This window comes from Euleptes europaea, chromosome 6, assembly GCF_029931775.1.
Source record: "Euleptes europaea isolate rEulEur1 chromosome 6, rEulEur1.hap1, whole genome shotgun sequence".
Taxonomy (NCBI): domain Eukaryota; kingdom Metazoa; phylum Chordata; class Lepidosauria; order Squamata; family Sphaerodactylidae; genus Euleptes; species Euleptes europaea.
The window spans coordinates 102820480-102847973 of record NC_079317.1 but is presented as its reverse complement, the minus strand read 5'-3'; the positions used below and the strand labels follow the sequence as shown (position 1 = coordinate 102847973).

Genomic DNA, 27494 nt, shown 5'->3' with positions numbered 1-27494 from the left:
TGCCTGTGCTGGAGAGCCCCATCCTCCTGTATCTTTCCTTAACCAGAATACTGGGACGTTAAAGCTGTTTGGTTCACTGAGCTGCCAGCATCATGTATACGGAATAATTCTTTGCCATTTCTATCCTGCCTCTTTGGCTTCCAAACAGGTCTCTAAGATAGTAGTAACTTCGTAGTGAAATAATTACTGTTAAAATTAAGAAGCAGATCATAAACCAGCCATGTAGTAATACAACTACTAACATTTTATAAATGGAGATTAGGAGAGATATTAGATTTACAAGTTGTTTTCCCCTGAGCATGTCTGTATTATTGTCTGGTCTTGCTGACATCCAGGGATGGTTTGTGAACTTTCCCTTTTGTGCCATCTCACCTTCCATTGTAAAAGATCCACTGTGCCTCAGATCACCCAACCCAGAATTCACTCTCCTCATTTTATATTTTGCTAGTTAATAAAATCCTTATATTTTAGCAGTTTTACTGGGATATAAATTTTAAAAATGAATAAATATTTAACCTTGAACCCTCCCTTACCTGACTCTCTTGCTTCCTTTTAAATTTGCACTTGTGATTTAAAAAAAAAATTCCTTCCTGCTATCTCTGCAGCCTTCTCCTTCCTGCTTCCTTGCTGTTGGTGGCTGGGCTGCTTCTTCCATGACTTTCTGCACTTAGACCAGGCTGTGCCTTAGCCAATCGATACAGATCGGCCTTCCTTCACAGGTGTGTATGGTATGGGAAAATCTTAATATGTTGACTTACTGTCTGTCGGTGTGGGTGGTGGGCTCTATTTCCTCTTGACTAACAATGTTAAAATCTTTTGTGCATGGATTGCGTAATAATCTAGCCTCATATCCTTAAAAGGGGATTGGTTCAGTGTCCCAAGACATTCCAGTTGAGTGTGTAAACGCCAGTGCCTGTTCTGAGCACCTTCACATCAGCCTTGGGCTTGTGATACGATAGGTAAAAAAGCTTGCTCTCCTTGCCCATCTTGTTTATCCTTGTTACGGGAGCTGACAGCCACATTCATTTTTCATCTGTACACCCACAGTTTTAAGCAGATAATCAGGTCTGAAGAATAGTCCTCTTGTAGGGAACTGGTGTGAGGGACAGGTTTCCCTGTAAAATGGACCAAGGGATTTAAGTCTCCTGATTCATGTTTCTCCTTGGTGGTTCTGCTTTCCTGTATAGTGCCAGTCCTGACTTCTCAAGGAGTTGGCAAGCTTCTCCTTTTGTAACTATTTCAAGGATATCGACAAGTCATATAAGTGCTGCATTATTATGCATCTTCCTTTTTCTCCAAAAAAAGGTGTGGGCTGAAACAGGCCAGTCAATTCTGAAAGTGCTGGCACAGTATATTTTAGAAACTGGAGCCAGAGCACACTAAATACCATATGTTAAAGATGGGATGGTCTCTGGTAAAGACCTTTACCTTGCAAACAAGGTAATGAAAGTTACTAGGGCTGCGTACATCCATTCTTCATCTATGCTTAAAAACAGACTATGTGGGCTATTCTTGGTTACAGGAAGTCATCTAAATTGAGAACCTAGTCCAGACTATTTTTTTCAGTACAGAATTGCTTACCCTATGAATTCTGTCATATTGTACACAATTTCACCCTGATTGAGTTTCCCATCCAGAGAGAGTCATTCAATAAGGATGAAAACAGCAGGGGTGCCCATATATCTGAGGGAACTATGACTTAGTAACATGATCTAGATTGCATAAGCAAGAGAACCAGACTGTAGGGTTAATAGAGATCCATTGTCTGTCGGGGTGGGGGGCAGAATTGCTCCCTGAGCACGTATGACAACTGTTTATTTTGGGGGTGCAATCAAAATTACCCAAGAGATAGTTAGCACGATGCTGAAATTTGGATTTGCCCTACCCAATGTCGTTGATGTGCTTCTACAGGGAAGGAGGTAATGAGATAGAGATCCTTCACTGTGGCAGGAGCACCCTTGTGAAAGAAAATCCTATTGAACACTGATCCTTGGTCTTGTTGCCATGGAGAGACTGGATGGGGAAACTGTCATATCAGTTGTTCTGCTTTGCTGATTGGGTTGGGGTGTGGGTAAAACCTGGCCTTTCAAATTTGATTTTTAATCTCTCTTTCCTGATTGAAGATCTCTCTTCTTACTTTCTTCCCATCTGTGAAGTGAGGGGCTCCTTCTCCCCTCCATCCCCCTTTCTGTGTGACACCAGTTCCCACCAAACCCGTGGCATCTTCCTGCCTTGCGCCCTCTCTCCCCCCGTGCGGGGCCTTCACAACCATGGATGACTCAGAAGTGGAGTCGACTGCCAGTATACTTGCCTCCGTCAAAGAGCAGGAGGCACAATTTGAGAAGCTGACACGGGCGCTGGAGGAGGAGCGGCGCCATGTCTCTGCGCAGCTGGAGCGCGTCCGTGTCTCCCCACAGGATGCCAGCCAGACCATGGCCAACGGCACCCTCACCCGCCGGCACCAGGTAAAATAGCCTCAGGTGAGGTGGGCAAGCGGAATGCTTGTCTGCTCCCAGTTTAAGTGGTGCCTGCTGGGGTGTGGCCTTGATAGTAGTCTGGCTCAAGGTCCTCAAGCTACAGTATTCTCCGTAGCTACATGTGCTTGATGAGGTACCTTGCCAGTGCCCATTTGTTAGGAGGTCCCTTAAAGCCTTTATTTTAGGGATGCTGTAATGGAGACATTAAACAATGAAAGATTTAGACCACTAGACTCTGTGTTTATTATGCCTACTGAGTATACTTGGTCATTATGCCTTCTGAGTATACTAGTAGTGACAGTCTAAAATGCAGAGCTACTGTACATGAAGTTGGATGCACAGCTCAAAAACCAACTTTGGCAGACATGTTGAGAGTGCTTTGTTTGGGGAATATTGTGTGCAATGACCTCCCTGGTGCATAAAAAAGGTGCTGTAGATTAGCACCTACAGCTTCTTAGCTGTTGCTTGTTGCATAATACAAGTGGCTTCAGTCTCAAATATCCCCTGACATCTGTGCTGTAGTTACTTGTCATGTATCTAGTAAGAGGTAGCCTCTAAAAGTTGTTAGACTAAAGGACTAATAGACAATAATTCTTGAATTGCAACAGTGAAATGAAGCCTCATGCAAAGGTGGTTATTTCTTAGAAAGCACAGCATCTCTAAAGCATCTTTGCAGGCAGCTGGTTTTGCCCTGATGGAGTCGTGTGAGGGAAATGCCACCATTGTGAGTAAGTGGGAGGGCTTTCAAGCGGCTTCTGTTGGGCATTTAGCCAGAGGTCGTCTTGTTTTCCCCTTTGTTTGGTTTTTCTATAGTCTTTTCTTTATATTAAAGGGTAAACTTGGGGAAAGTTATACTTTGCAACTGAGAATTATGCTTATGGCTATAGGAGTGCTCCTTTCCCATTTAACAGATTCACTGCCATGGTAGTGGCCTATAAGAGAGTTAAACTGAAGTGTCCCATGACCTTACCTTCAACTATTTTTCATTTTGGTGATGACGGGGTCTAATGAGACAAGTCTCCCTAGATATATAGGATGAGGAAGATGACTTCGATCTGTTATACTGGGGAAAATCCAGTCTCTGAAATGTTTGTCAATATGGCTTTCTGTATACAATCACCTGTTTTAGTATAAACTGTTGAGTATCTGTTGGATTGGGGCATCATAGAACAGATGTTTGAATGCTTTCCAGTATGTATAATTTTAACCTATGCTGATCTTAATGGAGATGTTTCCTGAAAAAAATCTATATTTTTATAAGCCTATAAAGAACCATGAGAGCCATCGTGGTATAGTGGTTAAAGTGTTGCACTAGGATCTGGGAAATACAGGTTCAAATCCCCACTCTGCCATGGCAACTTACTTCGTGACCTTGGGCCAGTCACACATGCTCAGCCTTGACCCTGGCAAATATTTGGACGGGAGACTTCCAAGAAATACCAGGGTCCTGATGCAGAGGCAGGCAACAGCAAACCACCTCTGAAGGTCTCTTGCCTTGACAACCCTACAGGGACACCGTGTCAACTGTGACTTGATGGCAAAAAAAAGGAACCATATTCTGTACAGCCAAAATGTCCCACATTGCTTTCAAATCACCTTAGTCCATGCTTCTAGCCTCTTAATGGATGAAGTGGCCAGGCATACAGATAGACTATAAGGTGGCCTGGCTGAACTTATTCAACTACATACAGCAGCTGACTTTTCTTTCCCATGCTTCCCAGTCCTGGATTCAGATTCACTCCTGTTGTCTCTTACAGAACGGCCGCTTTCTGGGCAATGCTGACCTGGAGAGGCAGAAATTCTCAGAACTGAAACTCAACGGACCACAGGTAAAGAGAAAAAAAAAGATTTCTTGCTTCTGCGACTCTAGATTACTGGGATGGGATGCTGATGCTATGTCAGACATGAAGCTGCCTCATACAGAGTCAGACCATTGATTCATCTACTGTGACTGACAGCAGTTCTCTTAAGGCCTTGGGTAGAGAGAGGACTTTCCTAAGGCCTTTAACAGGAGCAGCTAGGGATCGATCCCAGGTCCTTCTCCTGCTTGTCTGTGTTTTGATTTTTTTTTAAATCAAGAATTGGCCCTGAATGCTTCTAAATTCTTCCTTTTTATAGCAAGATCTGGGGCCTAAACATCACAAGAGGCCATTATAAGGATGTTGGTCAGTTATATCCAATGTTTTTGGATGCGGTTCAGAGCAGAAGCATGAGTCATTTACTTTTCCATTCTGCGTAGGGTCAAAAGCCACCCAGTATTTTTTGTCTCCCATCCAATTTTCCCCCTTGTTTCAGTAATGAACTGATACAAATTGTAACTTACACAGCATCATTCAGTTCTATCCTGTATTAATTAGAGCACTCAGGGAGCACTTTAAATGTATTTAATCTTTAAAAAACAAAACTAAATTTTTGTTGTTGTCCCCAGCTTCTCTCTGAGGATGTTAAGGGGGACTTTACAAATGGTGGGTGGGTTATAGGGAGTCTTCTGGTATAGTCAGGGCAGAATTGGTTTGAAATGCTGTGTCCTAATCATTCCCCCAGGACCACAGTCACCTCATATACAGCACCATTCCCAGAATGCAGGATCCAGGACAAATTGTGGAAGAGACTTACACAATGGAGGAAGACCCAGAGGGTGCCATGTCTGTTGTTTCTGTAGAGACCTCAGATGATGGAACAACTCGCCGTACAGAAACCACAGTAAGGCTAGAGAAAAGTTAGCATGCCTCATATTACAGAACAATGTCTGCTCTCCTTGTGAAAGCTGGGCAGGGTGGGCATTCATTGTGTGTGTCGCTTAATTTTTCAGTGCCTCTAATGGCAGAGAGCATATGAGATAATTTCGGAAGAAAATCAGCTTGTGTTTCATAGATTACAACAAAGCTTTTGACTGTGGATCATGAAAAGCTGTAGATCATGAAAAGCTGTGGCTGGTTTTAAAGGAAATGGATGTGCCACAACATCTGATCGTTTTGATGCGCAACCTGTACTCTGGACAAGAGTCAAAAAGGGCAAGAGTCCAGTAGCACCTTAAAGACTAACAAAAATATTTACTGGTAGGGTATGAGCTTTCGTGAGCCACAGCTCACTTCTTCAGATACAGCTAGAATGTCTGGACAAGAGGTCACTGTTAGGACAGAATATGGAGAAACAGAATGGTTTCCAATTGGCAAAGGTGTTAGACAAGGATGTATTTTATCTCCCTACCTCTTCAATCTGTATGCAGAACATATCATTAGGAAAGCTGGATTAGATTTAGAGGAAGGTGGAGTGAAAATTTGGGGGAGGAACATTAACAATTTGAGATATGCCGATGATACTACATTAATGGCTGAAAATAGCGAGGACTTGAAACGACTACTGCTGAAAGTTAAAAGAGAAAGTGCCAAAGCAGGACTGCAGCTGAACATCAAGAAGACAAAAGTAATGACTACAAGAGAATTATACAACTTTAAGGTTGACAATGGATTTAACTATAAGATTGTGCGTTCCTCTTGCCAGGCTTAACTGCATTTAATTGGAAATGATGATGACCAGAGCTACTACCTAGCCCAGATCTGAAACCATGATTTTTAGACTGGCCTAAGTAACATCTTGCCCATTTTTAGTCAAAGGATCTCAGGGTAGTGTGCATAGTGCTTGCTTTCTCTATTTGATCTTTCTCTATTTGACAGCAGTATGGCTGTCTTGTAGAATTATAGGGCTTGAGAACATTGGGTATCCAGACATAAGGGTGGCCCATAACAAGAAATTGCTAAAGCTTGAATATGTGCAGAGCAATGTCCCGTGGGGTTAATGGGGAATTCAGTACTGGGGGCAAAGCCACCTGTGTTGAGGGGGGAAATTGCCAGGTACCTAATCATGCATGATTAATTTTCTAGGTGAAGAAGGTGGTGAAGACCATGACCACACGCACAGTACAGCAGGTACCTGTTGGTCCAGATGGGTTACCTGTAGATGGCTCTCCAGTCACCAACAACTACATCCAGACCATGGATAGGAACTTCAGGAAAAACACCAATGGTGGTCCTGGTGCCTACATGAGCCAGCCAGGCACGGCCACCCTTCCTCGAAACTACCACTACCCAGATGGTTATGGCCGCCCTTATGAAGATGGCTACCATGGTAGTGAACACAACTATGGTAGTTTGTCCCGCGTGACCCGTATCGATGAGCGCTATCGCCCCTCCATGGATGGCTACCGAGCCCCTAGCCGTCAAGATGTCTATGGGCCCCAGCCTCAGGTGCGAGTTGGGGGAAGCAACATGGACTTGAACCGCTTCCATGCAGAACCCTATGGGTTGGAGGATGACCAGCGCAGTATGGGGTATGAAGACCTGGATTATGGCACAATGAAAGACTATAGTACAGCCAGACGGACTGGGACTCCTTCTGACCCCCGCCAGAGGCTTAGGTAGGTGCATACAGCTGCTTGTATTGTAGATGTCCTTGGCAATAGCGTGGTCTCCCTGGTTATACTGTGTCTAAAAGTTGCACTGGGGGTATAAATCTCTCATCTTTAGGAGTGCAGTGGGGAAAGGAATAACTTTAACTTCTCTGCTGAAGGTGGTAATGTGGTTTTGAAAGATAAGCAGAGAAAAGGCAGTTCCTTGTTCTGGCTTCAGTGTCCCCAGTCTGTCTTTGCCCGTGGTATTTTCCTTCTCTGCTCTGCCTTTCATGGAAATATTTTGGGGGCACTGAAAAAACTCTAATTTTATCTGTTGGAAATATTGGGGGCGGGGTTTAGAGGAGGAAAATTATGTATGTGCCGACCTCTTTTGATTTTTTCTCATGCTGTAGCATTTCTAGCTGTGGGATGGCTATATCATCATCATATTGCTCTAGTTGCAAGAATGACGTGGGACTGTGTAACCTAGATCATGCTGAAATGGTAAAACTAAGTCTGAGTTGTGTTGCTTCAGGTTGTGGGTGACGGCTTGCATGATGGAATGCTCCTCCATGCAGAAAAGATTCCTTCACAAGGAAAATGGTATCTAAATATCAATGATGAACTTTGTTCCACCGTTCTCGGTAACATGAGGATTTCTTCCCTTCCCTCATTTTTAAATTACAAGGCCAGATTCATCAGCCTGTAGATGTCCTGTCATAGGCAGGCAGACTTCCGGTAGAGCGTTTGGTCTGAGTGCCATTGTCTCTTGGGAGCTCCCGAGAGACCAAGAGTCGTTTAGATTTGGGGTGCAAAAAAGCACTCCAACCCGGTTCTAAATAGTGGATCGGGAAGCAGGAATTCCCCTGCAGCCGTCAGAGCGGTTTGACTCCCATATTCTCAGAGAGAGCTTTCATTAAGCCTTTCGGAGATTTGGACATTGTCCCGCCGGCACCGAGGGGGCTACCAATGCCAAGAACGACTCTTTGGATTTAGGCTTTGACCTTCTCTATCCATTAACATCAAAGAATCTATGAAAAGAACAAGATGCCTCACCTTTGGAAGTCAGAGTGAGTAAAAAGATACTTTTTGCTTTTAACTTGATTGAGAAGATTTGAACGACGATAAAAATACCTACGAAAACCGCGTCTCCCAGCCCAACGTAACGAGACTCTTTAAATAAATAAACGTCATTAAACAAACTGACAAAGACCTTATCAATTAGATCAGTGAGTAGATGCAATAAATGGGACTTTTGAATGACTTTACAACTACCAATTAAATGCTTTGAGGGGAGGGAGTGAGACGGAACCCCCCCCCCCCCACTTCTGGTTCTTTCCGGTTCAGTTAGTCCTCCAGCCACGTCGCTTCTAAGGACCGGAAGATAGTAAGAAGGGCTTTGTTACCATCGAAAAGACAGGACAGATCGTAAGACTGGAAGTGAGTTTCCCCGGTGCAACCATCAAATTGCTTCTACCACTGAACCACTGAGTGGAGACGACACAGGGTCTATGATACTGCAGTTTCCTGTCTACTTCCCTTTTTCTGACTGTACCGCTCTGAAGCGTAATTGAGGATATTTTGAAAATTACAAAGCCCGTTTTCATATAAGAACCTAGCAGATATGTCAAACAAGAGGATGGAAGATATGTTACTTAAACAAATGGACATGTTTGCAATGCAACAAGATTTAGTCTTTAAAAAACAACAAGTGTTCTCACAACAAATGATTCAACTAGCTGGAATGATGAATACCTTATATCAATCAATCAACGGAAAACTGGACACAATTATTGAGGAGATCTATGATACGAAGACCCAAGACATGACAATGACTATGCCGATGGAAATAAAAGATGCTACTACGGAGATAATGACTGAATGCTACATGGAAGTGGAGATAAAAACTGAAAATCATGACAATGAATCAGAACAATTTAACTCCCAAGAGGTGGCTACAAATGATCAGCTGGCAACGAGAGAAATCAACTTGGGAGAATTCAATACCTCTACACTCTGTTGGCAGGAGGAATATTATTATCCCAAGAAAACATCTCCTGGCAGCCAGCGATGGAGAGAGACATGATGAAGGATTTTATCAAGATGCTACAGGAAAATTTAATAAGACGCCAATGGATACAATCATTGGGATCCTCTTTCATATTTTCAGAGGTCAGAATTGCAGCTACTACTCTGGAAAATGAAGAAAAAAATTTGGGAAATGAAGAAGGACTGGCAGATCTCCTCCCAAAACAAGAAAATGGCTAAGATGATGCTTAATTTAGGGGTGTGAGGGAGGCATGGTGGATTTACTCTGATGAATTTTTAAACGGTAAAATTCGTTTATGTATTGATCTAATCCCTTTACAACAGAATAATAGAATGCTATATAGAGACAGTGATGATATTATAACCATGTAGGACTTTAAACTGCTTATAGAAGTAGTATAGATAGTTTAAAGCAAGTCTGTAAGAAAGAAAATAAGGATTAGAAATTAATTTGAAATGCAAAAGTGTTAACCAGTAAAATTAGTGACTGAAGAAGATGTGGGGAAGTCATATATAGTAGATAGTATTGTATAGCATAGATAACATATTCTCAGTAATAATAATGAGTTTTCTTTTTTTAAGTAGTTACAACTGAGTATATTGTTGAGATGTTTATTTCTGTTATATTGTGAAAAATAATAAAAATATTAAAAAAAATAAAAATAAATATCAATGATTAACTTTGTTCCACCGTTCTCGGTAACATGAGGATTTCTTCCCTTCCCTCATTTTTAAATTACAAGGCCAGATTCAGCAGCCCGTAGATGTCCTGTCATAGGCAGGCAGAGGTTTGCCAGTGCTGTTCAGAAGCTCCCACACAGCTGGGCTGTGAGGCATTTGGAGCCCAGGTCATCTTTGTTCTGAACCAGAGTTCTTAAAACCCTTAAGAGCCAGCGTGGTGTAGTGGTTAAGAGCGATAGTTGGAGCAGTGGAGTCTGATCTGGAGAACCGGGTTTGATTCCCCTCTCCTCCACATGAATGGTGGAGTCTAATCTGGTGAACTGGATTTGTTTCCCCACTCCTACACATGAAGCCAGCTGGGTGACCTTGGGCAAGTCACTCTCAGCCCCGCCTACCTCACAGAGTGCCTGTTGTGGGGAGGGGAAGGGAAGGTGATGGTAAGCCCGTTTGATTCTGCCTTAAGTGGTAGAGAAAGTCGGCATATAAAAACCAACTCTTCTTATATTACTGAACATCCAGTCTAGACTAGGCAGCCTAGGAAGCTTTGACTGTAAGGATTATGCACCGTGCAGAGCATAGTTACTGCCAGTGGCTTAGGTCCAAAGTAGTGCGAGCAGAACACTACTGTAAAAGGACCAGAACCTCCTCACCTTCCCTCTCATGCTGCAGCTAATTATGCTCCCCTGGAACGATGTCAGAGGGAATCCAGAAATGACACTAGGTGTAACGTGTGTGTGTGTGTGTGTGTCTGCAGTAGCAAGACACTCAAGCCTGAATTTCCTAGAACATGCATGTGGAGCAGATTTGGTGGCTTCTGGCTGAAAGTGAAAGAGAAGGTCATATCCTGACTGACTATCCTGATGGCAGGGACATATATGTGAACACTTCGGCTAAAAACCTCTATTCCAGAGGGTGTGGCTGAGGCTTCTAGTAAAATAGGGCTGGGCAGTGCTGCTTTGCTTAGCGTGACTTGGCTTCATGCTGTCATCTTGCTGTTTCATGCCAGTTCGAGCCTTCCTATCTCTTTAAGAGTTTATTCCTTTGTCCTCCTACTTTAATCAGTGATAAATACTCAAACAGCATTCCAAATGCTTTCTTCTACTTTGGATTCTTCAGATAAAATGAAGTGGGTGTGCTAAAGGCATGCAGAGTGTCCCTCTTGCGTAATGTTACTCACTGCTGGACTTGTCCATTATCAATGAAGAATTCTGGCCCCTTTTGTTAGTCCCTAAAGTTAGCATCTTGCTCAATAGACTGGTCTGCCGTCATAGCTTTGACTCCTGAGCTGAGGCCTGCAAGGCTAAAGCAGTGTCGCTGCACAGCAACTTGTCTCTTAGCTTGCACAATAACTGAATTCCATAAATTCTTCATCAAACACATTGCTGACTACTTCTGCTTGATTAGTTTTCTCTACTTTTGAAAGTACAGAAGTTCCAGTGAAAAATAAACCCTACCAGGTCAAGCTGAAATATAGGGGAATGCCTGGACCCAGTTGGCCTCTGATTTCTTAAGAATTTCTGTAGCAACTGGGTGCCGTGTTGGAACAGCGTTCTCTCAGCAGAGACCAGAGTAAGGGTCACCTACAACTTCAGATTTGACTGCAGTTGTTTTGCTTCCTATTCTGTATGAGGGCCTCCTATAAACTACAGAACAAGTAGTGGCCAAGGTCCCAGTCTGTGGAGATAGTCATGGTAGATTTTGAAGGCATTATCCAGTAAATGGCCAGTAGGTCTCAAGCATGCAAGATACAGTGAAGTGAGCCATGCCTATCAAAGACTTGCATTTAGTGCTGGAAGGTTTGGGGGCAAAACCCACGCATCTGTGCATGCTTGGTATCCTTGTGACAATTCATAGATGCCAGTGAGCTGTACACTTCCCTTCACCTTTGTGCTAAACTAACACCTTTTCTTTTTCCATGACATATCATTACTCATACATGTCTGCTCTGTGGGGAAGTAACAGTGTAGATATTCTTATGGCCTGTGATTGGGCAGTAATGCCCAAGAGTTCTGGCAGTCATCACAGCCCATTCCTGAGCTGCGCCCGCAGCCACACCCAAAGCCCTTTGGAGGCCGGTGACAGCCCACGCTGGCACAAGGTCCCACAGCATCGGCATCCAGGAGGCGCATGCCGGTGTTTGTGGCCCCAGCGCAGGCATGCAGGGCTGGACGCCGGTCTCCGGCCTCTGCCGCAGCAGCGCTGGACCCGGATGCCGCTGGAGCTTGCTGGCATTCCTCTCAGGAATGCGCTGTAATTGTCCATTCCTAAAAAGAATTCACAAAGTGTTCTGTGACTAGAAGGGCTCCTTGCTGTTGATGGACTCATTGCTGCCTGACCAATTCTCCAGTATCTCCCCATGAATCCCACTGGTATGAAAGTGAAACAACTTGCAGGCCTGCACAAAAATGTAAAAATAGTGTTCACGCTTCCCCGTTCTGTGTCAGCTTGACCAGTAATTGCACTGTGTAACACACTGTGTACTTCAACCCTGTCCTCTAGCTTGCCAGTGCTGAAAGTTCTGTGACATCTGCAGACTGACAAAGAACGCAGAAGTCTGTGGAATCCACGTACTTGTTGCAATTGGCTCCTCATTGCTATATTCTCATAGAATCATAGTTTTGGAAGGGACCACCAGGGTCATCTAGTCCAACCCCCTGCACAATGCAGGAAATTCACAACTACCTCCCCCCCAACACCTCCAGTGACCCCTAGAAGATGGCCAAGATGCCCTCCCTCCCATGAACTGCCCAAGGTCATAGAATCTGCATTGCTGTCAGATGCCCATCTAGCAACTGCTTAAAAACCTCCAGAGAAGGAGAGCTTACCACCTCCCGAGGAAGCCTGTTCCACTGAGGAACCGCTCTAACTGTTAGAAGTTTTTTCCTAATGTCAAGACGGAAACTCTTTTGATTTAATTTCAACCCGTTGGTTCTGGTCCGAATTTCTGGGGTAACAGAAAACAACTCAACACCATCCTCCATATGACAGCCCTTCTCAGTTACCATCCTGTCTTAGAGCCTTGTGCTTTCTTCTATCTATGGAAGGTAGCTAGCCAAATGGCCTATTGGCATCCTTGTTCCTGAGTAAGGAACATAATCATTACTTGGCAGTCTGGCCTTATGAAGGAAAGTTTAACAACCTTCAGTAGGTTTGGTATGCTCTGGCACTAATCTGCCATGAAGTGACAGGAACACCCAGTTGGGGTGTTCTGCTAAATTTTATAAAGCATCTACAGAACGTCCGGTGTTGATGTGGTCTGACAATAAACTGCTGTAGAGTGTTGATTCTTTCTTGTTCTCGTATTGCTACACCAAAGGTTTTATAGAGGCTTGGGCTAGTTTTTGTTCTGAGAGGATATGATCACTTTGATGCAGTTTCCCCAGAATAGCTGCTAGATCAAATGCCTCTTATTTGCAATGGGGTTTTAAGAATCATTTGATTTAATTTGCTGGGTTTAAGTGTACTTTGGGGAGTATGTGTGTGGGTCGTATATTCTGGGATTTAAGAGATTAGGGCAAAAAAAGCAGTATGTGCTTTCAAAAATAACCTAGAACTATGGGAGTGGCCTGTGTGAACATTTCAAGATGGAAATCAAATGTTAACATTAGACATTTGTTGTTTGGAGCAGTAATTGTCAAACTTCCTTCCCTTTCCACATTGATTTGTCTGATGAAGAACCCATATGTATCCTCCCCCCCTTTCTCCCTCCAGTGGTTGTTAGCATGCATTCTTGGTTTACACAGGACTCCAGCCAAGCCTGTTGGGTTCTGCTGTTTTCCTACAAGAACTGTGTGTATACTAGATTGTAGCAAATGCAGCTGTGGATTGTAGATATAAAGGATAAGGTTAGACATTGATCAAGCTGTTCGGGAAAGTTTGCTACCCATGTTGATGAAGACGTCATTTTCTCCAGACCAAAGGTTTTCAGAATCATTTTGTCCTGTGATGAGCTGGACAAACACACCTCTGCTCAGGAATTGTTCTTGAAGTATACGAAAGGAAAGGTTTTATAAAAATGCTTTTAAAAAAACAAAACCTTAATTGAATGCAGATCATAAAATGTTACAGAATCCGCTTATGTCTGGCTAGCCCTTCAGTTTTGATCAAACTGTCTGCTTCTCTCAAAAAGGTAGCTCTTACTTGGCTTTTGAGCCTCTACTAGAAGCTTTGGGGTGGGTAAGAAAATTACAAGAGGCCATTTCTATTGTATGTAATCATCAAGCACATCCTCTGCAGATGGGATCACTAAGGCCAGGCAGCTGGACAACTGCCATCCACTGGGTGCTTGAGGTACCCGTGAGAGTGGGGATTCTGCTCTTCTCAGGCTGCTATGATCACTGTCCAGATGCTATTGGACTTCTTGGGTTAATGTTACTTGTGGTGAAGCTAAATGTACTTGCGTTCCCTTTGCAATCCTGCTTGGATACCCACAGAGGAGAATGAAGATGAGATTGAGCAACATTTTAGGAGGAGGATGTCAACAGCTGCTTTATGTTGACTTGGGCCCCAGTACTGTCTATTGTCATTCTACATGGTCTCTAGGCAGGTGATTTTTGTTAAAATATTCAAAGCGGCTTACAGCTTAAAATGTAGCAAAGATAAAATGGCAAATAGCAGAACTTGTCTTGGGTCGTTAGGAGTTGTGATGACCTGGGCTCCTCTTGCTTTCCCTTCAGGACTTGCAAGTTTTTCAGCAGGCCCCGGGAACATGGGGAAGGGGCGAACGCTACCAGTTTCTCTGAGGCTATTTGATGGTTCCTTCATGAGGTCCCTGGCCTGGGTTGGTTGTCTTGCCTTCACAGGGCTCGAGGTCCTTTTTGAACTAGAGACTGACTTTTTATTTTGAGATTTATACCCAGCCTTCCCTGCTCTCAAGAAACCTGAGACATTGTACTTGCAAAGCAGGTGTTCTGCCACCATGGCACAGTTTTGTTTCTATAAGGAATTTCCTTGTCCTGGATGAGACCATTATTGCAAAACATGTTCTCTACCATTGAGCTGTGGTCTCTCATAAACTGAGTCATCAAGGAAGTTACAGGAGGATCCATCTTCCCCTCGGGTCCCCTTTAGTCCAATATTCATGGACGCAAATCATAGGCCTAACGATGTATCCTGATGGGCGAATGGCCTGTTGGGGCAATGATTATGGAACAGAAGGCATAGAGGTACCTGCATCCTGTCTTTTCTCCTTGCCTTGCCAAACAAGCTTGGGGAGTGACTACTTTGATCAAAATGAAACAACTCTGGGTTGTGCCTCAGATGTATTGTTAACAGGCGAAGTGTGCATGATGAGGGTAGAATGACACATGCAATAACCAAGAACAGCTGAGTCAGTTTGCTGACAGTGCTTTCTGTGTCTGGGGAGTAACAGCTTGGCTGGCTTTTGGCTCGGTGTTCTATATTTAAAAGGCATGTATTGTGATCGGGTGTGCATTAGAACCCAGGAACAAGGTGATATGCCTACTGATCAAGTTGCTGCCTTGAAATATAGGGGGGGGAAAGGAAGAAAGGCAGAACTGAGCATACATCATACTTTATACATGGGAAGGGGATATGCCACTGCTCCCCTACCCATGGGGGAGTCTGTTTACAGTAACATAATGGCGATGTGTTGTTTCTAACAATAAAAATGCAGAACCAATAAACAGGAGCAAAGCTTTGTGGGTCTGGGCAGGGTTTCCAGTAGTCCTCTAAAATCCCCCTCTTGGATGCTGCTTCAGTGTTCTCTGTGATTAGAGTAACCAGAAACCTACTTTTAAAGAAGGAAAGATGGATCCTGGGTCATGGCCCAAGTTTCCAGATCTCTGCAAGAGAGCAGAAGTGGGGGAACGGGTGGTTGGTGTAAGTTTTTCAATACTATGGTGAGAAGCCACACTTGTAGAATTTCTGTCTGTCTTGGAGCTTTTAAAGCTGCCTATTTCTTTTTGCTGTTTGGTTCCCTTTTAAAGAGACACACGCCCTTTTCCCAGTAGTACTTGCTGATTAAATTAATTCATGCCATCGTATTCCCTTTTACTATGTATGGGTGTGAAAGCTGGACATTGAAGAAAGCTGATAGGAAGAAAGTAGATTCCTTTGAAATGCGGTGTTGGAGGAGAGGGTTACAGATACCGTGGACTGCCAAAAAAACAAATCAGTGGGTTATAGATCAAATCAAGCCTAAACTGACCCTAGAAGCTAAAACGACTAAACTGAGGCTGTCGTATTTTGGTCACATTATGAGAAGACCAGAGTCACTGGAAAACTCAGTCATGCTAGGAAAAGTTGAGGGCAGCAGGAAAAGAGGAAGACCCAACAAGAGCTGGATGGACTCAATAAAGGAAGCCACAGCCCTCAGTTTGCAAGATCTGAGCAAGGCTGTCAAAGATAGGATGATTTGGAGGACATTGATTCACAGGGTCGCCATGAGTCGGAAGTGACTTGATGGCAGTGACTATGGCAAGAATACACATACTGGAACTGTTGTGACTGACCAAAATTTCCAACCTGGGACATATATCTGTAGTTGGGACACCACATAGTGAGAACTGCTTTTGTGGAGGAAGCTGGTCTGATTCTTTCTCTCTCTCTCTCTCTCCCCCCTCACCCCAGCATTAATTATGAGAGCTACGGAGACCATCTTAAACCAGATGTAAACACAAACATTCAAACCTTGTGCTTCAGCAGAGCCTGTAGGTGTTGTGTTTGAATGTCCTGACACAGCATCTGTCATTGCAGTTTGATTGCATCATATAAGAATTGAGTTGCTTGAGATCTGAGCCAGCAGATCTTGTTGAAGTCTGTGCCTGTTTGAATTGCTGCATGCAGGGATGTTGCAGAATGTGAGAACAAACTGGGTGTTGTAATATGGTTTTGGTTTGATATGGATGGCACAAACCTGCCCCCTGGTGGCCAGACTGAAATGGCTGCTGGGGGGAAAGGGAAAAAAACTGGTTAGTTTGAGATTCTCAAAAGAGAGGTAGAAAAACCACAAGTTCAACTCTGTTTCTCAGAGGCTAATTTCTAGTGCCTGGAAATTTGCTTGTCCTTTTTCTTTAGTGGGCGCTGCCTGTCTTTCCTGGGCCTTTTTTCAAGCTCAAGTGTAACCCACTGCCTTGTTGGTGGCCACCTTTAGGTCAGGCTATGGGAGATGGGGCCTTTCAGGCACTGATCAAGGGGCTATGGTGACCTCTACTCTGAATGCTTCTGCAATAAGAACAGAAACTTCATCTCATGCACAGGTACAGGAAAGGACCACAAAAAGTTTTCCACCAACTCAGTAGTGGTGCCAAAGAAATAGTAGTGCCAAAGAAATAGAGCCCTGAATGGTGTCCAGCCTTTGAGACTTTACTGTGCTTTTGGTGTGGGAGCAATGTGCTGAAGCTGACTTCTGGTGTTGTCCTGTTCTGCTGGGCGCCAGGCCATTTCTACCAGTGCCTGGGACTTGTATAAAAGCCTTGCTGATTGTGCCACCAAGATCTCTGTGATGGGTGAATGGGTAAAGTAGCCTGGTTTCAGTGTTGAGACAGTGTGTCGGGTTGCTGTGGCTGATCTAATTGCCTGCCTTTCTTTTCCTTCTGTTTACAGGAGTTATGAGGACATGTTAGTGGACGACTTGGGTAGAGACCAGTATTACTGGGCTCCACTGGCCCAGCATGAGAGAGGCAGCTTAGCAAGCCTAGACAGCCTGCGGAAAGGAGGGCCACCACCAGCCAACTGGCGCCAGCCTGAGCTCCCCGAGGTGATAGCCATGCTAGGGTTTCGTCTGGATGCGGTGAAGGCCAATGCCGCAGCTTATCTGCAACACTTGTGCTACCGTAACGACAAGGTGAAAACGGACGTGCGTAAGCTGAAGGGCATTCCTGTTCTAGTGGGGCTGCTGGACCACCCCAACAAGGAGGTTCACTATGGCGCATGTGGGGCCCTCAAGAACATCTCCTTTGGCAAGGACCAGGACAACAAGATCGCCATCAAGAACTGTGACGGCGTCCCTGCGCTGGTGCGGCTGCTGAGGAAGGCACGTGACCTGGACCTCACTGAAGTTATTACAGGTAAGAGCCTCCTTTGGAGAGAGGCATGAGTTTCAGGCCTCTCTTTGATATGTACAGGACCCTTACTGAGGTCCTGCTCTCTCTCCATTTCAGGTACGCTCTGGAACCTCTCTTCTCATGACTCGATAAAGATGGCCATTGTGGATAATGCCTTACATGCCCTCACGGATGAGGTCATCATTCCACGCTCTGGGTGGGAGAAGGAGCCCAGCGAAGATTCCAAGCCCCGCCACATCGAGTGGGAGTCGGTGCTCACCAATACCATTGGCTGCCTCAGGTAAGCTGCAGGGGTCCTGCAGTTGTGGATTATGCTCCCCTCATGAACACATGGAGCTGCCTTATATTGAATCAGACCCTTGGTCCATCAAAGTCAGTATTGTCTACTCAGACCGGCAGCAGCTCTCCAGGGTCTCAGGCAGAGATCTTTCACATCACCTACTTGCCTAGTCCCTTTAACTGGAGATGCCGTGGGTTGAACGTGGGACCTTCTGCATGCCAAGCAGAGGCTCTACCACTGAGCCACAGCCCCTCCTTCGTCTGACTTTGCCTTGCATTTTGTAATTCTTTTTTTTTTTTTTTTGCTGCCTTTTGACAAATTTTCAGCTTAACCAGCAGGAAAAGATCAGCTTTTAAAAAATGAGTTTGTGGCTTCTTTTACTTCTGTTTCCTGAGAAGTCTAGACAGAGTGGAGGGGAAATCTCAGTTTTGTTGGTGAGGGTGGCCTCTTTGTAACAAACTGGAGATGCAGTTGCTGGAGAACAAAGAGCTCTTAAATGGTTATCTAAGGCTTGGATCCGACTGATGCATTTTGTGTGTGTGCCAGACACCCTCTGCCATGAAACCTGCTGGTGCTTCCGTTTGCGTGACTTGTCAATGAGCCTCCATTCAGATTGACATGTGAGTGAAAGAGGAAGCACACTTCACCGCAGAGTAACATGTCCATAGGATCCTTGCCACTGTATTGAATTCAAAACTATAGGCCATGAGTGTCTTATACTATGATATCTGAATCTTTAATTTGGGGAGGGAAGGGCCCACATGGTGAGTGAAAGGAATGAAGTGGCCACTGGCTACCTTGATCTTCCTGCAGCATTGAGCTTGGTAAGTGTGTGATTTGGGATTGTCAGCAACAATTTATGTATGACTAGCAGGCCACGGGGGCCTAGGGAGGGGCAGGGTGTGACATCAGCTTCCATCCTAGGTTTGTCCGGATTGACGTTAGGAAGTATATCTAATGGATCCTCAGTGTGACACTAAGTATAACATGAGAGGCAAAAGATGACTGTTTTCTTTTCTCCTAGACAAGAGGGGAAGATGCATCAAAGTTTAGTCATTACTTACTAAAGTGCCCTCCTTTCTAATGTATTTCTAATCTGTAGAAATGTCAGCTCAGAGAGGAGTGAAGCCCGTCGAAAGCTGCGGGAGTGTGACGGACTGGTGGATGCTCTTATATACATTGTCCAGTCAGAAATTGGCCAGAAAGATTCCGACAGCAAGGTAAAGAATGTGGAGCAGGCAACATTATTCTCCCTACCTGGTGTCTTGACAGTGATGATTCTTCTACAGCCAGAGAAACAGTTTGTTCAGAGAACAGATTACTCTTCCTTGATAGTTATTCCTTTGCCTAGAGAAAAGCAACCTGAAGGGCTTTGAAGAGCAGTCTGCGGTATCCTCTTCAGGAAGAGGATTGACAGGAATAATGCCACATGAGGATCATTTTCCATCTCTCATCTCAAGGCCACCATGGCTAGATCATCATCTCCTTCTCTCCCTCTGGTCATGTATAGGGCTTAAGAAATCTGCAGTTCCATTTGGGCTGCATGGATTATAGCCCAGAGCATCTGTTCAATGTAATCTAGCTCCTAGGGTCCCCAAATCAATTTAGAGTTATAGCATGTGAGAGCAGGGATGGGACTGTCCTTTTTTTCCAGGAAAAAATGTCCAGTCGTAGAAGTCAACTTTCTTTTCTTTTCCTTCCTGCTTTCTCGTGAGCTAGTACCATGAGTTTAATTTTAGTTTACTCCATTTATACCCTGCCATTCTCCCTAATGGAGACCAAAGACTACTTACATCATTTTTCTTCATTTTATTCTTACAAGCCTGTAAGGTAGGCTAGGCTGAAAGTATGCAACTGGCCCAAGTTCCCCCAGCTAGCTTCCATGGCAGATTGGGGATTCAGACCTGGAGTTTCCCAGAACCTAGCCCAACACTGATGACTACACCACACTGGCTCTATTCCTCTGACTACCTTCTCATTCTTTATGACAAAGGAAATGTGAGGGATGGGCATAGTCACCACTGCCACCTTTCCCAAAGCAATTGTGGACCCAAACCTAGTAGACTGGGATGCCTGTATGTCAATGTTATAGACTCTTGGTGGCCCCTTTTGATGAAATGCCCGATGAATGTAGTGTTGTGGTCCATTGTGATGCTCCATGGTACAGCTCCTTTTTCTCCCTGAGCGGATTGTGCTCAGAGTAGATTCATGACCTGCAGCGTAGGTAGATTACCACTGGTTCCAGGCTCCCTGAGAATCCTTGCCCTAAGGTGCAGGGCACTTAACTGTCCTTGCCCGCACAAGGTGTGTGTGCTAAGGAGCAATGGATGTAAGCAACCTTCACTTTTAATTTGAAGATTTTCTGTCTTCCTGTCAGCTTGTGGAAAACTGTGTCTGCCTCCTGAGGAACTTGTCATATCAAGTGCATCGTGAGATACCAAATGCAGAGAACTATAAGGAGGTTCCCCTCAACGTTGCCAACAACACAGGCCCCCATGCTGCCAGCTGCTTTGGTGCCAAAAAAGGCAAAGGTAACATCTGCCGTTCCCAGTGGCTGTGCAGTTTTTGCAGGTTTAGGGAGGGAGTTCTCTAGTGCTTGAAGTCATTCTTGGCTTTGTAAGACAAGCTGTTGCTTGCCATAGGAGCCTTTTGTAGCTGTGGTAACTTTCTGGCTCTCCTGCTCTTTACCTGTCATGGCCTAATATCTTGTATGGTGGGCTTTTTTTGGGGGGGGTGTCAATCAAGGTGATGGCTGGGTCTTCAACTAATCTGGGGCCTGTTTCCCCTTCTCTTTGCTTTCCTTCCAAATGGCCTGTGGTCCTGCTGGCATCTCTTCTCTATCGCCTCCCTTCTTCCCTGTCCTTCTCTCCGCCAAAAGATGAGTGGTTCTCAAGAGGTAAGCTGAGCTCTTTCACATTCATATCTTTGGTTTTAAAAAGTGTATAGCATTGCAAGCTACTTCCCAATCTTCCCTCTGCCCTTGCCACATCCAGCAGCTTAGTCAAAAAACAGGACTACTATCTGAGCTGCCTTGTACTGCTTTACTGTCCATGGTTGGGAGCAGATGCTGGCTTTCTGCTTGTACTCTGCATGGGAAAATAATTAGAATTGCCAGAGTACACGTGGCAGAGTGAGGGGAGGACTAGCATAAAACAACTTCACAGGTGTAAATCTAAGTTTGTGTTAAGTATGTGCTTTTAAGCTGTGAATGCAACAGACCACTCTGAAAATGCATGTATTGTATACATGCACTTATTGGGGAGTTGTGAGTGATTGTCCACAGTTCTGAGTGTGCACTTGCACTTTGTGGCAAATTCACTTCACCTCGGAACAGTGTATGGAATGGCATTTTCACACAGCCTTCAGTGGAAAAAGGGGCATGGAATGATGCACAAAAAAATCAGTGAAGTACCTTTTTGTCTCATCTGGCTTCTGCAGGACAGTTTGATTTTCAGAAGCTCTTCTACTGGTCAGGGTTTCCATTGGGTGGTTAGTCAAGTTTTAGGCTCTTTCTAATTTGATGTTGCTCCTTCCTGCTAGTCTTTTGCCATCCTAGGCATTGTGAAACAATTGATTTCTTGGGAACTGGTTAAATTATATGAATGTGATAGATACGAACTTTGCTTAATATTTTATCCAAATGGAATTGCACAGAGATACTTTTGGGTGCAGAGTATTCTTACTAATACCTTTTAGTAAAGGCATTGCACTGACTTGCATGCTACATGACTTCTGGATTGAGATGGGGAAGTTGAGGGAGCACAGCCATTCTTCTAAACTCTTGACAGCAGCAACTTTCTGTTCTTGATACTAGTGTGAAATGGAAAGGTGGGTTTGCGAGAGAGTTGTGAAGTGCCAGTGGTCAGCAGAAGAACTTCTCTGCCTTATGGAAATTTGAATTACCTGTGGAGGGACCCTCGTGTAGTGGTGGATCACATGCTTTGCATGTATATGGTCTGTGTGTGTGTGTGTGTGGGGGGGCTCTTTCCTGAGAATGCTGGGAGGCTTCCCAAACATTGCACATGGCACTGGTCCAGATAGACTGTTGTTCTGGCCTGTATCAAGGTTGTGTGTTTGCATCCCACCTGACACTGGGCAGACTCAAGCAGTGCTTGTTGTTCTGAAAACCTTAGTTGTCATCAGTAGCCAGAAGAATTAAATGGGGCAATTGAATTTCCTTATTGCTGAGAATAGGCAGTGAAGAGATTTTGTGCCTTGAGAGATGCCCATTCCCTTCACTAATGTCATTTCCTCTCTTTCAAGGTAAAAAACTAACAGAGGATCCTTCTGCTGACATAGTGGACTTCCCCAAAAGACAAACACCCGCAAAAGGTATCTTTGCCATAAAAAGGTGGTAAGGGAATGCAGAGGAGGAAAAGTGTTCTTCTGCAACTCTCATCTCCTCTTCTGTGGCTTTTTGTTACAGGTAGTCCCACCATACACATCCTTAACTAAGGCAAAGGACATGAATCACACACTGTTGAGACATGTTTTATTGGGGATGGGGTGGAGATGCAGATTCTTCTACTTTAAAAGTGATCCCAACTCTTTAACATGTGGCATGTAGGTGTGCTGGGAAAATGGCCAGTCTTGCTCTGTGGCCTCTGTAACCTGACCCAAAGGGTATAACATCAGCAGTCAGGGGTCCAGTGACTGTCAGAAAAAACCAAGAGTCCACTAGCACCTTAAAGACTAACAAAATTTCTGGCAGGGTATGAGCTTTCGTGAGCCACAGCTCACTTCTTCAGATACTTGATAGCTGTGGCTCACAAAAGCTCATACCCTGCCAGAAATTTTGTTAGTCTTTGAGGTGCTACTGGACTCTTGCTCTTTTCTACTGCTATTGACAGACTAAGACGGCTACCCATTGTGATCTAAAAAAAGTATTTTGTATTCAACACAACATTACAGATGTTTCAGCAAAGCAAGGAAAGAGTAATAATTGGAGATTTCAGCTCCCTGATATCTGAGAAGACCAACTCTGCTAAACATGGGTTCTCTTATTATTCATTTATTTACAAAATATATATCCCACCTTTCTGCCCTTACAAGGGCCACCAAGGTGACTAACCGTTTAAAATGTACATGATAAAATACATTATAAAACCCTTAAAACTCCTCTCCCAAACATACCTAATTAAAACAACTTTAAAAAGAGTTAAAATACAGGGTTAAACAGTTAAGATGCACACAAAACGTGCTCAGGGAGATGTTCAGGGCAAGTCTGAGGAGCCGCCTGGTCAGAGTGCTCTAGTTCTGTACTTAACCTTATTGGGCAGGGGGTTGGACTAGATGGCATCTAACGACCCGTCCAACTCTACGGTTTTAAACTGCAGAGCAGAGCGGGAGGCTGTCCAGAAACAGCCAGCGATTTATCAGATCTGGAAATGAAAGTGGTGCGTTGATATCAGATGGGTAGTTATTCTGAGGTGCAGGATATTCCAATCTAACGGGATTAAAAAGCAGCATGTCTTGGAGCATCCCCTCCTGAAGTAGACTGAGTGACTTCATGGACTTTTAAAGCGCTAGGTGCTCCTCAGTTTTTCTGCCCCCCCCCCTTTGTGCTTGATGGGCTTCATCTATAACTCCTCTTACCTTCCTTTGCTAGGTTATGAACTTCTCTTCCAGCCAGAAGTTGTCCGCATATACATCTCACTGTTGAAAGAGAGCAAAACTGCTCCTATCTTAGAGGCCGCTGCAGGAGCCATCCAGAACCTGTGTGCGGGACGCTGGACGGTGAGTGACTGGGCAAAAACAACAGTTGCAAGTTGGAGCCATCTTGTTTGGTGTCTGCATATGCTGAGAAATATGGTAGCTTCTCATAAGGTGCTCCTGGTCTCTGACTGGGTTCAGCCCTGCAACTGAAGCTTAAGCCCTGCTTGCAGGTTTGGGACCGCCTTTGACAGGCAGTGAAAGATGGCTTCTTGCTACGTGCTCCCTCTCTGCAAGCAAGAAGCAGATCTTTGCTCAGTGTGCTCTTCTTACTCTTGACCTGCTTTCTAGCTCCTCCTCTTTCATCCTTGTTGCTCCAGTTTTCCAATGTCTGTCACTTCTTTCCTCATCTCCTATATCAGTGATGGCGAACCTTTTAGAGACCGAGTGCCCAAACTGCAACCAAAAACCCACTTATTTATCGCCGAGTGCCAATGCGGCAATTTAACCTGAATACCACCCCCAGAGGGGGCCCAGAGGGAGAGGCTAGGGTTGCCAAGTTCCTCTTCGCCATGAGTGGGAGGTTTTTGGGGTGGCACCTGAGAAGGGCGGGGTTTGGGGAAGGACTTCAGTGCCATAGAGTCCAATTGCCAAAGTGGCAATTTTTTCCAGGGGAACTGATCTCTATTGGTTGGAGATCACCTGTAATAGCAGATCTCCAGCTAGTACCTGGAGATTGGCAACTAGTTCCTTAGTGTTTTCTCTCTACATATCAAGACAAATGGAAAGGTGTTTGGAGGATAGCTTGTGGGCACTTCAAAGGTGGAATAGGACTGCACGCCCCTCCGCCCGCACAGACCCAGAGGGTGCCGGAGAAGCCGCTGGAGGGAAAGAAGGAAGGAAAGAAGGGAAGGGAGGGGGAAAGGGAAGGAAGGGAGGGAGAGAAAGAAAGAAAAAGAGAGAGAAAGGGAGAAAGAAATGGAGCAAGGGAGAGAAAGAAAAGGACAGAGGGAGACAGAAAAAGAAAGAGGCCATTTATGCATGGGAGGTTTTGCCTTGGATTTGCCACTCGGTGGGGCGCGGCGGCAGACTTGTGAGAGGTGAGCAGGGTGGGGCAGAGGGTGCCTCCTTCTCACCCACCGACCAGCCATGCCCCTCCGCCCGCACAGGCCCAGAAGGCGCCGGAGAAGCCGCCGGCCATGCCGAGTGTGAGCGCTCGGCTTCTGTTCCCCGCTCTCCCACCCGCCTGGCTGGCCACGCACGCTCCAGCGGCGGCAATGGCGGCAGCTTCTGTGGGAGAGTCCGGGGGCCACCGCCAATGATGTCGGAGGTTCCCCACCCCTGGGCTACAGCCTCCCCCATCCGGGGTGGGGCAGAGCCGGAAAGGCCAGCGGCTTGGAGGAACCGTGCGTGCCGGCAGAAAGGGCTACGCGTGCCGGAAGTGGCACCCGTGCCATAGGTTCGCCAACACGGTCCTATACCCAGTCTCTTAACCTTCCTCTCCTTGTAGCTTTTGGGTTTTCCAGGCTTGACTCATTAACATCTGTTAGAAGTTGCTAATTAAAGGAATCTGCAAATAGCATCCCAGGATGTGTGTGTGTGTGTGGGGGTGTTCTTGTGCTTTGTTGTGCAGATTGAATGGAAGGCAGGTGTGTTGGGGAAGGGGAGAAAACTAACCCAGTGATGGGCTTATTTTCTCTGGCCAGGGCAAAGATTATATTAGCAGGGAGTGAGAATGGGGAGCTGAGAGGCGAGGAAGAAAGGACCCAAGAAATATTCGCTTTTATCCCCTCTCGTCCCCCTACTTTGCTTGAGCAATTTTGACAGGCGCTCAGTATCTGGTTGCTTAGGTAGTCACCTGACCCATTTTTGAAGGCAGCAGCCACAGAGGAAGACTTGAATGAACTTTTATCATTTTAATGACTGCAAGAATCTTCATCTGGGTCCCATTTCAAAACAGACTTGGAGGTCTTCCCCCTCTATGCTTTTGCCTCTGAGTAATGGGGAATTGCCAGAATAGAACAATGAATCAAAATTGTGGTAGGGAAGATAATAGGCCAGTTTAAGCACGTAGGCTAACTTTTAAATAACTGGTGTTGGGAATCACATGTTGTAGTATTGAATTAATTGGGTTTTGGCGATAAGAATGCTCCTGAGGAAACTGTACTCCCCTAGAGAAAAATTAGCGAGGCTGGAGATCAAAATGAAGGCCAGAGGCATCTTGTTCCAAGTATCATCTGCTTTGTAGTGGGATTATCCTGCAGCATATTCCATAGCTTGTATTTCATGCTCTATGCTAATGCTGTCTCTTGCAGTATGGGCGGTACATTCGCTCGGCGTTGCGCCAGGAAAAAGGCCTCTCAGCCATTGCTGACCTTCTGACCCATGATGAGCGTGTGGTAAAAGCTGCATCTGGAGCCTTGCGTAACCTGGCTGTGGATGCCCGCAACAAAGAGCTGATAGGTGAGAGCAATAAGAGGAGGAGGGGAGGAGCTTATTTTGTATTTTTCACATATCCTATCCAGGGAAATTTTTAGTTACACACCAGGATGCACGCAGTACTCAATTTAAACCAAGCTACCAAATCACAATCTTTGAATCCTTTTTTAAATATGCTGAGAGCGAGGAAAGGTAGGTTTTTTATAGACTGTAAGGCTCGATATCTCCATGTCATTTGGACACAGCATGGAGACCGTATGTTTATGGAAGCATTTTTGATCAAGGCTCATAGTGGAACACTGTGCAGGAGGGTTGCATGCAGTAGATTGTAATCTGGAGAACCGGTTTGATTCCCCATTCCTCCTCATGAAGCCTGCTGGGTGACCTTGAACCAGTCACAGGTCTCTCAGAACTCTCCCAACCTACGCGAGGCAGGCAGTGACCTCCCAATGTCTCTTGCCTTGAAAACCCTATGGGGTCAGTTGTGACTTGACGGTACATTCCCCCACCAGTGAATGCTTAGCTTGATACATATCAGGTTTTGATACTCTATTAAAGAAATGGGAGAGTTACTGTTACGCCAAGCACAGAGGGTCTCCTTTATTTGGGGAAATTAGCTGGAGACTAAATATAGCTTTGCAAGAGGCTGGCGTGGGGATCTTTCTAAACCAATTCTGCCCCTATGTGAGCAAGCCAAAATGGAGAGCCACCCAATAACGAGGAGGCCTTTATGAATTTTAAGGGTTTTATTAAAAGTAATCAAAAAAGGTAACAACACACACACACAAACAAACAATTAATTCCCAACACACACAGGGCTAAGAAAGTAGAGATTCTGAGATTCCCAAGCAGTTCCTAGTCACCTTTCCTGCCGAAGGAGGTTCCAGAATTGCAGCTGCACGAGGGAAGGGGAAAAAGGACTACACACTAGGTGTAGGACTCACATCTTGTGTTCTGGATCCAAAAGGAGAAGCCCCTGACATGTGCCAGATCTCTCTGTTTTATAGTCAAATTCTGCCCCTGGGGCAGACTGACTTACAGGGCATATGAGCAGTGGGGCACAAAGGTAAGATTGCTTCAGGATTATTGATGACTGTCAGTCACTCAGTGATGGTGTTATTGACAGCTGGCAGGAACTGGAAGCAGAGAGGGGAAGGAGAAGATGGGATTAGCTTGCCATGAGAAGGAATGTAAGGTGTGGAAGGGGAAAATGCTATTGTTCTGAGTCTGAAGTCATCAGGCAGATCTTAATATGCTGGCCATTTCTGTGGTTATGCAAAGGTGTCCAGGAAGGCAGCTGTTCCAGGGGCGAGTCTCTGGCAGAGAGGCTCAGGAGCAGATTTTGGAGTTCTCTGTTCTGCTCTGCATTCAGATCCAAGATGGAGTTCAGGTCCACTTCCCTTCTCCGGGTCCAGGTGTTGTGTGCCATTCGCAGGTCCCTGCTGGCTCCGTACAGCGATGTCCGGTGGGGTGTCTGGGGTGCTCCTGTGTGGTGCTGT

At 45.2% G+C, this 27494-nt stretch overlaps 1 protein-coding gene across 1 annotated transcript in view; it reads left to right on the top strand.

Annotated features, from left to right (window-relative positions):
* Positions 1 to 622: 622 nt before the first annotated feature.
* CTNND1 (catenin delta 1) overlaps positions 623 to 27494 on the top strand; it is a 34191-nt gene continuing 7319 nt past the window's right edge. Inside the window, exons 1-13 of the mRNA XM_056850762.1 lie at positions 623 to 719; positions 2157 to 2465; positions 4235 to 4306; positions 5022 to 5180; positions 6362 to 6894; positions 17164 to 17627; positions 17721 to 17904; positions 19007 to 19124; positions 20282 to 20435; positions 20783 to 20800; positions 22168 to 22236; positions 23513 to 23640; positions 25872 to 26019. Coding sequence (XP_056706740.1) covers positions 2271 to 2465; positions 4235 to 4306; positions 5022 to 5180; positions 6362 to 6894; positions 17164 to 17627; positions 17721 to 17904; positions 19007 to 19124; positions 20282 to 20435; positions 20783 to 20800; positions 22168 to 22236; positions 23513 to 23640; positions 25872 to 26019 — 2242 coding nt within the window. The 5' untranslated portion in view covers positions 623 to 719; positions 2157 to 2270. The remainder of the gene's footprint in view (positions 720 to 2156; positions 2466 to 4234; positions 4307 to 5021; positions 5181 to 6361; positions 6895 to 17163; positions 17628 to 17720; positions 17905 to 19006; positions 19125 to 20281; positions 20436 to 20782; positions 20801 to 22167; positions 22237 to 23512; positions 23641 to 25871; positions 26020 to 27494) is intronic.